This window comes from Lampris incognitus, chromosome 9, assembly GCF_029633865.1.
Source record: "Lampris incognitus isolate fLamInc1 chromosome 9, fLamInc1.hap2, whole genome shotgun sequence".
Lineage (NCBI taxonomy): Eukaryota > Metazoa > Chordata > Actinopteri > Lampriformes > Lampridae > Lampris > Lampris incognitus.
In genome coordinates, this window is record NC_079219.1 from 57,346,069 (window position 1) to 57,358,031 (window position 11,963).

The window sequence follows — 11,963 nt, forward strand, 5'->3', positions numbered from 1 at the left end:
TGGGGTGATCATCCTACTGAGAAGTATTTTTTCTGTTAAGTGGACGCCACACCTCGGTGCCATAGAGTGCAACTGCTTCAATAACACACTCAGTTAATTTTAACCACATTCGAACTGGTATCTCTGTTTTGTATATTTTTTATGGCGTAGAAAGCCCGGTGTGCTTTCCCTCTCATCTCATGAACTGCTTCATTAAAATGTCCAGTGGACTTGGATTTAATAGGTGCAGTGTGTACAGTACTCTGCATGTTTAGTACCAATATAGAACTTTGGTAGAACCTCCTGAGATCTGAACCTTTTTTTGGAATATCATCATTTGGTCTCTCTCTCGCTCTCCAGCCTCTCTTCCATATCATGAAGTCGTCTTTCTGTAGCTCATCTACTCACGGTTACACATCCACCCCCAGGGTCTGATGGAGAGCAGCACAGACAGAACACAGTGTGTCTGTTGTAGAGGTGGAGAGAGCGCTCTTTAGTGTCGCTGAACAACGTTCCCTCTCTTCACACCATCCATTTGAATCTCAATCTCTTTCTCTCTCCCTCCCTCTCTCTCTGCCCTGTCTCTCTCTGAGTCAGTCTCCATGCCCTCCCCACGCCCCGCAGTACTTTTCCCTCCCGGTAGCTCTCTCTGTATGTAGAGAGCTCGTTCCTGTTGTGTCTTGAGTGCCTTTATAGGATGGGAGAGTCTTGATGGAGGCTGTCCCTCGTTGCCTGTTAGATGAATTATTGATGCTTCACTACAGGCTATCGCGAGTGTCTCCTGTCCACTCCATTCCTCTCTCCTGTCTGCTCCATTCCTCTCTCCTGCTCCCTCTCTCTCCCTCTCTCTCTCCCTCTCTCTCTCTCTCTCAAAATTCAAATTCACATTCAAATGTGCTTTATTGGCATGACAAGAATTCTCATATTGCCAAAGCATTAATAACATATGATACAAAATACTTAATATCATAACAAACAATACAAACAAGATAAGACAGTTGAAACAAACAAACCACACAAACAAGCAAACAAACAGACAGACATATATTAATGAAGTGATTTTTGTCCCTCGTTGTCCCTCACTTTGTGGCAGCTACTATATGAACATTGGGCTTTCTACCCTAATAAGTAGGGGGTTGCCTGGGCAGAGTCAACATGTATTTGTGTTTTTGTGCATTTGGGGTGGTATTCTTTTCTTATATGTTTGTATTTGTCACATGTGGTCAATAAGAGGAGCTCCCTCTCCACCACTCCTTGACCACAGTGAAACACAGCCTGTCTGTCCTCTCTGGGTAGGTTTGTCTGTGTTTGCCTTTCTCCATGGCCAGGCTGTGCTCACTGTGCTCTCTCTCTCGCCCCCTCTCCTGCTCTCTCTCTCCTGCTCTCTCTCTCTCTCACCCCCTCTCCCACTCTCTCTCCTGCTCTCTCTTGCTCCCTTTCCATCTCTCTGTCGTTCTCTCTCTCTCGCTCCCTCTCCATCTCTCTCTCTCGCTCCCTCTCCATCTCTTTCTCTCGCTCTCTCTCTCTCTCTCTCTCTCTCTCCCTCTCTCTCTCTCTCTCTCTCTCTCCTCTCTCTCTCTCTCTCTCTCTCGCTCCCTCTCCATCTCTCTCTCTCGCGCCCTCTCCATCTCTCTCTCTCTCTCTCCCGCTCGCTCTCTCTCTTTCTTTCTATGTCTTTCTCAGTCTGTTCCACATTGGATGAGGACCACTCAGTGGCATCATTAATGAGTCTGGTCACACTCACTATACCAACGCAATCAGACACGACACACACACACACAAACACACATGCTCACACATGCTCACAAAAGCATGAAGCTGAAAGAGCTGAAAGCCCCCCTGTATGTGGTAAAATGCTGTGCTTGTCAAGGGTGTTTTAAGGCATGCAGTGTGTGTGTGTGTGTGTGTGTGTGTGTGTGTGTGTGTGTGTGTGTGTGTGTGCGTGCGCCTCTTTTAGTGTGCACATAATCTTACATAATCTTCCTTCCTTATCAACTGACCATGAAGGACTGACATGTTAAGAAATCGCTAAATGGTGCTCTCATCTCCTCCCCTTTTCTCTGTCTTCCTGTGCACCCCCACCCCCGCCCCATACACCACCATCACAGTGCGAAAGCCTCGCCCCCAACGAGTTCCCCACAAGCTGTACGTCCAGAACTACACCTCGGCTGTGCCAGGGACCTGCCTCACCCTGCGCAAGTGGCTCTTCACCACCGAAGAAGAGATCCTGCTCAGTGATAACCAGCTGGCCATCAGCTACTGTTTTCACCAGGTCCGAGTCTTTCTTGTTGTGCTGTTTGTGTGTAAGTGTGTGCAGATGTTTTTACATGTGTAAGTGTGTACATGTACTTCATTGTTTGCATTTATATTGTCGCTTGATATTGTGAGTGCAAGTGTGTGTATGCTTTTCAGTGCACATTTTTGTGTGTGTACTTGTATTTTTTGTGCTTGTTTTTGTGTGTTTATGGCTGCACATGTGTGTCTACACATGCAGCTTTTGTGTGTTAGTGTATGTTTTGTATATCGATATTGAGTGCAAGCATGTGTTCGTGCACATGTTTTTGTGTATTTGTGCTTTGTGTGTGTGTTTGTCGCCATTTGTGAGTTCTGCTTTTTGTGTGGTTTATAACAAACTCTATGCCTCATCCCCTCGCAGGCTGTGGATGAGGTGAAGAAGGCCTTCATCAAGACCGAGCAGAAATCCTACCAGCTGCAGAAGCTGGCTGAGCAGAAGAAGATGACCACGGTCAGTCTGTCCCTCACAGGTCCACATCATACACACACACAGACAGACAGACAGACAGACAGACAGGGGTTGTGTTGTTGACTCATTGCACAGTATTTCAAAGCCTGTGTCACACACTGCCTGTCGCCCATCCTCCCTGTCTCCCTCCACAAAGCAGCTCTAGCAAAGCTGGAAATGCCCTTAATGTGGTCCTCCAGGGGGAGCTGCAGAAGTCGTGGGAGGTGCTAACTTTTTGAGTAGCGGTTTCAAAGGTTTAAGGCGTCCAGTTAGCGTAGTGTGTATTCCATTGCCTACCAAAACAGGGATCGCCGGTTCGAATCCCCGTGTTACCTCCGGCTTGGTCGGGCGTCCCTACAGACACAATTGATCGTGTCTGCGGGTGGGAAACTGGATGAGGGTACGTGTCCTGGTCGCTGCACTAGCGCCTCCTCTGGCTGGTCAGGGCTCCTGTTCAGGGGGGGAGGGGGAACTGGGGGAATAGCGTGATCCTCCCACGCGCTACATCCCCCTGGTGAAACTCCTCAATGTCAGGTGAAAAGAAACGGCTGGTGACTCCACATGTATGGGAGGAGGCATGTGGTAGTCTGCAGCCCTCCCCGGATCGGCAAAGGGGGTGGAGCAGCACCGGGACGGCTCGGAAGAGTGGGGTAATTGGCCAAGTACAACTGGGGAGAAAAAGGGGAGGGGGAAAAATCCCAACAAAAAAAAAATCCCAGTTCGGAAATTCAGAAGAATAAATAGCAAATGTTAAGAGTATTCATGCAGACTTTTAAAAAATTACAAAAATAATACGAGAAATTTTTTTGCCTCTCATTTCACCTGTATATAGTCAATCCTTGTGCGTGTATATATATATATATATATATATATATATATATGAAGATTATTTTGTTGTTATTCTGTGTTAAGTACAACTGTGAGAGCCACGAATGTGTGCAAACGTTACCTGGCCAATAAACCTGATTCTGATTCTGTTCTAAGAATCATTTGCATATTGTCTTTCAGTGATTAACAAAATTCCCAGTGCGAGACTACGTGAACAAAAACATTCAGGGGGAAAAACAGAGAGGGATTTTTTTTTTGTTCGTTCTGTCCCCTTTGTTGCATAACCTCGTAACAGACACATCAATTTTTACACCTTTAGTGAGCACAAACCAAAAAATCTAATATTCTGGCTTTTTCCATTCAAGCTTTTTCTTATTCTCAACTGAAGCATTTGCCTAAAAATACCATGGAGTGTAATGAAAACCCAGCACCGGAGACTCTTCTCTACCTGCTGCAGCTGAGCTGTTCACTTCTCAGATCCCACATGTGAGCGTGTGCAGCTGCATGACGCTGAAGATGGGCTGAAAAATGCTTTTCACTTCTCCTTTTGTAAATAAAGTTTAATTTAAACAAAATGTCAAATTTAGAAAGTAATTTTGCACATACGAGGATGGCGTGCCCAAATTAAAAAAGCAATGCAACATTCCAAAAGTGGGAAGTTTGAACGTTAATACACAGATAGGCGAGTTGTCTTGAGCCCTCCACTGTGTTGGTCACACTGCTAAGTCTTCCTTAGACTTCAGGCTGGTCGGCCTCAAACTGTGTTCCATAACTTTGCCATGATGGGAAGTCCAGTGTTATAAAGGTCTTTCTCTTCTCTCTCTCCTCTCCTCTCCTCTCCTCTCCTCTCCTCTCCTCTCCTCTCCTCTCCTCTCCTCTCAGTATCTCAGTTTGTTGCGGACTTGTGAAGGTACAATGAGATCATCTTCCCCCACTGCTCCTGTGACTCTCGACGTAAAGGCCACGTTATCACAGCCATCAGCATAAACCACTTCAAACTGCACGCCTGCACCGAGGAGGGACGCTCGAGGCAAGGGCAGGAGTGCATGTGTGTGTGTGTGTGTGTGTACCTGTGTGTCTGTGCGTGCCCAGGAAAATCCCAGGATTTTGGTCTAAAAGAGGCTTAAAGGATAATTCCGTTGTTTTTTTTTACAATCCAGGTCTTATTTTCATGATTGTTGCCATCGTGCGTGTCTGTCATGATAATGTTTTACTCACGAGCTTCCCGTGGCATCTTATGAGGCCACTGAACGCAAGACTTAAATCTGTCCCTTTTAAACAACAACAAAAGCAATGCCTAGTGTCTGAGTGAGACCACATGGTTTCTTACTACGTGTGACTTCTCATCTGCACTGGCTGATTACTTTAACAACAGTTACTACTGCTTTCGGTAAGGAAGATACTCATTCTTGCAAGTTGAACCTGGCGGCCTGTCCAGGGTGTCTCCCCGCCTGCGGCCCAGTGGCTGCTGGGATAGCGCCAGCATCCCCGCGACCCCGAGAGCAGGATAAGTGGTTTGGATAATGGATGGATGGATGGAAGCTGAACCAGGAAGTAGCTCAGCCGTGTGATGGACCATATTTGATAATATTGGACATTTGGGGTGTCTGGGTGGCGTGGAAGTCTAGTCCATTGCCTGCCAACACGGGGATCGCCGGATCAAATCCCCGTGTTACCTCCGGTTTGGTCGGGCATCCCTACAGACACAGTTGCCCGTGACTACGGTTGGGAAGCCGGATATGGGTGTGTGTCCTGGTCGCTGCACTAGCACCTCCTCTGGTCAATCGGGGCGCCTGTTTGGGGGGGGGGGGGAAATAGCGTGATCCTCTATTCGCCATAGTCAAGCTTTGTCTACTGATGGTCCAGCAGTGGTGAGGAAAAGGATATCATGACTGATTTGCACGATGGCAGAAACGTAAAAAGATAAGATCCAGTTCGTAAAAAGACCAAATCGCCCTTTAACAATCTCTTCCTCCCTGTTTCCAGAACCAGGTGATAGCGTTCGACTGGGGGGAGATGCAGAGGTGGGACACGGATGAAGAAGGAATGGCCTTCTGCTTTGAGTACGCACGAGGAGAGAAGAAACCACGTTGGGTCAAGATCTTCACGCCCTATGTGTGTATCACACATACACACACGGTCACATACAAATACTGAAGTACTTAAGCCACTCTAGTAAACAGCCTTTCCTGGTCCGTGACCAACATTGGAATCATGGAATTTCCTAGTTGTGTATTTCAACAGTTGAATTTTCATTACTTCTTTCATCAACAAGTCCGGGGTTCAAAGTCAAGGAATGATAACCCAAATAACAAATATCCGGGTTACGAGTCCCGTGTTAAAGCTAAACGTGGGGCGTCCGGGTGGCGTGGCGGTCTATTCCGTTGCCTACCAACACGGAGATCGCCGGTTCAAATCCCCGTCTTACCTCCAGCTTGGTCGGGCGTCTCTGCAGACACAGTTGGCCGTGTCTGTGGGTGGGAAGCCGGATGTGGGTATGTGTCCTGGTTGCTGCACTAGCGCCTCCTGGGGAACTGGGGGGAATGGTGTGAACCTCCCATGTGCTACGTCCCCCTGCTGAAAAGAAGCAGCTGGCGACTCCACATGTATCGGAGGAGGCATGTGGTAGTCTGCAGCCCTCCCCGGAACGGCAGAGGGGGTGGAGCAGCGACCGGGACGGCTCGGAAGAGTGGCGTAATTGGCCAAGTACAATTGGGGAGGAAAAGGGGGGGAGCTAAATAACTCAAGCTATCAAAAAGCAGGACCTCGCACATTCAAGTCAGGTTCTACTAAGGATTTGGTCTTTGTAATTCAACTCCTCTCAGACAACTAAGGAAATTCCATCAGTAGAAAAGTGAAGCAGCCTTGTGACATTTTGTCTTGTCTGTCCTCCATGTGGCCTCGCTTACATGCGCGCCGCTCCTGTCGTGTTCGCCCCCGGGTCTCCGATGTCCAGTTCAACTACATGCACGAGTGCTTCGAGAGAGTCTTCTGTGAGCTCAAGTGGAGGAAGGAGGTAAGGATTTGGAGTCCACTCAGTCCAGTGACCTATGACCCCACTCTCCCTGCGGCGCCCTGCTCATAGCGTCTGTCTGCTTCCGCATCCCACAGGTGGAAGAGGAGGCAACGGACAAGGACAATAAGAACTGCAGTAAAGATGGTATGTGTGGCAAGGTAAGGCTTTGCCTGCCTCTGTCCTGTTCATGTTCCAACGGCTGTGTGTGTGTGTGTGTGTGTGTGTGTGTGTGTGTGTGTGTGTGTGTGCGTGCGCGTGTCTTATTGGGCATCTCCGTCCTGATTACCGTTTCCTGTTGCAGAATATCTTCCAGCTGTTGAGGCACAGAAGGGATGGAGGCACCTAGGAGAGGAGATCATCACCTCCTAACTCTACACCTCCCTCATCATTAGCTCTGTTCAGTTCAGCCCTCATCCAACCCCCCACCCCCCCAGCTCCCGCCCCCCCAGGACCTGACGGCACTCGGCTATTAACTCCATAGTCATCAACGACACTCCGGCAACTACGAACCAAACAGGTTACGCGCCATTATAAAACAAACCGACAAAAGTTAAGAAATGACTTAAAACCACGTAACACATAAACTCAGCGGTACTCCATAAACTCAAACACGCGGATTCCGGGAAGAGTCTGTCTCACTGGCAGGTACTTGGACTCGAATGTGATTCTGTCGGCGGAGAAGGTTCCCGAGCCTTCTGTGCAGCAGACCTATCCGGAGGAGGAGGACAGAGAGGATGGAGCTGGAACTAACCGGAGCAGTGAAGGCTTTCATCCAGCTACAGGGTGCAGCACATTCAGAGAGACTGATCACAGATGCTGATACGGGTCTGCCGAGCGCCACAACAAAGGGACGCCCGGCCCCTCGCTTTATGAAAGAGAGTGGCAGCGTCGACCTGTTTGACTGGCCGGCTGAATAGCGGGCGTGGGCGTGTTTTTATAAGGGTGTTTACTTTAGTCTGCATGTTCACAGCGGGCCCGCTCCCGGCTCCCACCGGAGAGGGAGGGGGCCCGAACGGGGATGGAGAGACCCCCTAAGAGAGTCATGTAAACAGTAACCTTAATCGCATACATTTATTTTCTCAAGTCTGGCGCCGCCGACGTCAGCATTTCTAAGAGAAACGAACTCAAATTAGTGGAAACGAGAAGAAAAAGAATCAGCTGAAAGAGAGGGCAGACCAGTTTAGTGCGCGAGACCGATCGCTGGCGTTTCATCCGGTCAGCGTTCTCATCGATAGTGAACGATTTTTATTGGGCGTACAAAACGAAATGTTTGATACGCGAGCAGGTAATTGTTCAAGTCTATGCTACTTTTGCACTTTAAACTTCAGTATTATAGTATTTCAACTTCCAAATGAGTAAACAAGCAGATATATGACATAATATTGCAATAGGCCTCTTTTATTTCAGTTGAATGTCATTTTGGACTTTATTGATATGCAAGATAATAGGTAAAATAGCATAAAGGTGCATCATGCAGGAACTTTGCTAGATTTTGGCATTGTGCGTGTTTACAATATATGAAATTAAGCTCTACACGTCCTTAGAGGGCAGGCCATGTGAAAAAAAAAAAAAAAGCACAGTCCAGGCTATTCAGACAAAGGGGGCTGTGCTACCTTGTTGAGCATGCTTTTCCCAGTAGAGACAGCAGGGGGCCCTCTCTCCCTGTCCTCTCTTTGTCTGACAGTGCAGTAGATCACAGGCCATTAGTTCGTCTCCAAGAGTCGCCCCCCCCTCCCGGATTGCACAACAGCGCTGTAATTTAGTGACCCGCAAGACCATATATTTTTCTGGGAGCTGTACTTAGTCATACTATTACACCACCTCGTCAGGTCTAGAACTCCACCCAGCAGGAGTAGTAAGATGACGTCACCTGAAGTGAAGGGCCGGCACGCCACGTCGTTTATCAACCCGAATGATATGTAGATTAACATGGACATCCACCATATGGTTCTGCAGGAGGAACTTCCTGTGTAGCGCAGCCATGTGGAGAGAGCGTACTGTGAGAATACAAAGTATGATCTTTTCATCTGCAGGCAGCAGAGCCCCAGAGGAGGGTACAGTCACGCTGGTGTTCAGCACCGCTCGTTTTTAACAAGGTTCGGTTGGTTTTAACGGGGGTTCAGCTGAATGTGTTGAGCTTTTATGATTGAAATGTCCAGTTCTGAAGGCTCACCATGTTTCCCAGTCGACCGGACAAGGCCCGACCATCGACATGGCGGATTGTCTTGACGTCTCATCTGCCCACCGGTCACATCTCTCAGCCAGCCCTCTCTTCTCTCTCAACTCTCTCTGACTGAAGACAAGTATCATTTGTCAACCTAAACTTTATTTATTTCAATAATATGCGATATTTAAGTAAGCTAGCATCTCCAGTTGTACAGTATTTTCACCTGGTAGGTTTTGGCTTTTGAAGAATCATGCAAAGTGAAAAGACGGAAGATGGGCAAACAGCAGATTGTCGTGATGTTACGTTTCAGCATCACAAACTGGTATTTGGTTAAATCGCTTACTGTAATAAATTGTATCATATTCTTTTAAATAAACTGATTTACTGATGCAAAGTACCCGTGTTTCTTCGGCATTATTCCTATTTTCTTAAATACTTGGGATGGCAGATGGGTCACGGCTCTTGCATTGGTTTGGAGGCAGGGACAATTGGAGGTGGTTCATCTGGGCAGTTGGGAACACTCTTTTACAGTCAGCCTGTTTATATACAGATGGGTGACAAATTCAAGGGAAAAACCTGAATGGTTGACCCCTTCAGTGAGGGGGTCTGGGGTCTCTTATGCTGTGGGCGGCATTTTTCTGGCATGGTTTGGGTCCAGAGGGTGGCACAGTGGCGTGTCCAGAGGGTGGCACAGTGGCGCAGTGGTTAGTGCGGTCACCTCACAGCAAGAAGGTCCTGGGTACGAACCCTGGGGTTGTCCAACCTTGGGGGTCGTCCTCTGTGTGGAGTTTGCATGTTCTCCCCATGTCTGTGTGGGTTTCCTCCGGGTGCTCCGGTTTCGTCCCACAGCCCAAAGACATGTAGGTCAGGTGAATCAGCCATACTAAAATGCCCCCAGATGTGAATGTGTCGGCCCTGTGGTGGGCTGGCGGCCAGTCCAGGGTGTCTCCCCACCTGCCGCCCAATGACTGCTGGGATAGGCTCCAGCTTCGCACCACCCCGACTGGAATAGGTGGCTTGGATAATTGATGGCTGGATGGTTTGGGTCCACTTGTCCCCTTAGAGGGAAGGGTCCCTGCAAGTCAATACAAAGTTATTCTGAGTGATCACCTTTACCCTATGATGAGCGCTCCTGATGGGAGCGGTCTCCTCCAGGATGACAATGCCCCCCATCCACAGGGCACGAGGGGTCACTGAATGGTTTGATGAGGATGAAAATGATGTAAATCATATGCTATGACCTTCACAGTCACCATATCTCAACCCAGTTGGACACCTATGGGAGATTTTGGCGCTCGCTCTTCACCACCCCCCATAGAAACCCCAAATGAGGGGACATCTTTTGGAAGAACGGTGTCCACCCCTCCAGCAGAGTTCAGAGACTTGTAGAATCTATGACAAGGAGCACTGAAGCTGCTCTGGAGGCTCGTGGTGGCCCAACGCCTCACTAAGACACGTTATGTTGGCTTTTCCTTTCACTCACCCGCCTGTACGTGTATGTTTCAGCGAGCAGTGAGGAAAGTGGTGTGAGATCAGCTGAACTTAAAGGCACAGTCTGGTGCACACAGCAGCCTATCCAGCCCACGCCTGCCATGGTTTTGGTCAGATGTCGTTCATTTTATAACTTGCGAAAGAGGAAAATCAGCCGGTGCCGCATCGCATGCGGTTCCTTCTGAGGCCTCCTTTCCTCAAACCAGTAGACAAGTGTTGCTGACCGACGGTCAGATATGTCCCAGACCAGTACCCCACATCAGCTGTGGTGGCACGTGCCATGACAGATTGCACATTTAAATGTTTTGAACTGGTCTCGTTTTCGGTCTCTAGGATCTCTAGGATTTAGACATGTTAAGTGCCGAACTGTTGGACCGTTTCACTGAATCACAGGAAGTTGGGTCGGTTCATCTGCACACGTGGAGATACCTGCAGCCAGCTGGGACGGAACAGGTCACAGACACGGAACAGGTCTTCACGCCGGGCGGCTGCCCGAGCACGATTCTCCCCCCTCCCCTCCCCCTCCTCCCCCGCTGGCCCGCGCTCACATCGCGCCCGAGCACGGGTTGCCAAGCCAAATTTCTTATTTTATTCCATTTCTTTAGTTTCCCTGAAATCTTTTTTTTTAATTGTTGTGAACGTCCCCACAATTAGTTCCTACCTGTAAGTGGGTTCCACCCTGGCGCTTTTAAACGCACGCCTTTTGTTCCCCGGGGACGCTCTTCCGGTGTGACACCTCTGAGAAGCGGAGCTGGTGAGCGGCGCTTTCTAATAACGCGCTCTTCGTTATCTTGGATTTGTTTGTTTACAGTGGTGTTACGCTGATACGCACAGTATCGTGAGGCGCTAACGGACTTATTGGTCTGCCCTCCATTGTATAAATGATTTGTAATTTTGATTTCGACCGTGTTATTCACCTGTGTTTGGCTAATTTAATTAGCCTCGTGCTAGCTTTGGCACGCGGGTCTCGTGGGTTAATAGGCAGCGTGCGGGGGGTCGGGTTTTAATGGCGCCCCGTCGCAGGTGATGCGATGTGGTGTAGTGTTTCATGCAGTGGCGCCCCCAAGGGGTGGCCAGGGGTGGCTACGGCCACCCTGATACTATCCTTGGCCCCCCCGCTGGCCCCCCCCAAACCACGAGTCGCATATGTAGAATATGCTTCTGACTATGCATAATATGCTTCTATCTGATATATCTTACATTAGGTGCTGTTCATTTAAATCAATAATGTATATTTTTCTTAACTCTCATATTGACAGTTTTCCACTAGCCTATACAGTACACTACAACAGCAGCATAGAATTCCCGAAATTCAGTCATGGCTTTTGGTTTTGGTGTGCCACCCCAAGATTTTCAGTGGCCCCATTTGGCCACCCCTATGAAACATTTCTGGGGGCGCCACTGGTTTCATGTGAGGTTTTTGTATTTTTATTATATTTTTTGTAGTGTGGAGAGACGCAGAGGACAAGCTGCGAGGCTGATGCCGGTGGTAGTCCAGAGGCATTAGCGCGCTTGTTTAGGCGAATCGTTACGGAGCGGACAAAAGCGCCCAACTTTGCACGAGGCTTCCTTAGGATCAACTAAAGGATTTTTAGCCTAGGAGCCCCACACAGATATTTGAAATATCCATACAAAACACAAAAGTTGTTTTTTATATAAAAATATTTTTTTTCTTGAGTCATAAAAACAACATTGGTGGTAAATTGTTCTTTTTTTTGTAACCCTAACCCAGGGCACAT

The 11,963-nt window shown here is 48.4% G+C and overlaps 1 protein-coding gene across 1 annotated transcript in view; it reads left to right on the forward strand.

Annotated features, from left to right (window-relative positions):
* The window catches only part of snx27b (sorting nexin 27b), a 29,972-nt gene extending 20,845 nt beyond the window's left edge, over window positions 1-9,127 (forward strand). Inside the window, 9 exon segments of the mRNA XM_056287045.1 lie at window positions 375-450; window positions 2,088-2,251; window positions 2,636-2,725; window positions 4,433-4,457; window positions 4,460-4,571; window positions 5,527-5,665; window positions 6,507-6,566; window positions 6,662-6,710; window positions 6,868-9,127. Of these exon segments, the coding sequence (XP_056143020.1) occupies window positions 375-450; window positions 2,088-2,251; window positions 2,636-2,725; window positions 4,433-4,457; window positions 4,460-4,571; window positions 5,527-5,665; window positions 6,507-6,566; window positions 6,662-6,710; window positions 6,868-6,935 (783 nt within the window). The 3' untranslated portion in view covers window positions 6,936-9,127.
* The last annotated feature ends 2,836 nt before the right edge of the window (window positions 9,128-11,963 follow it).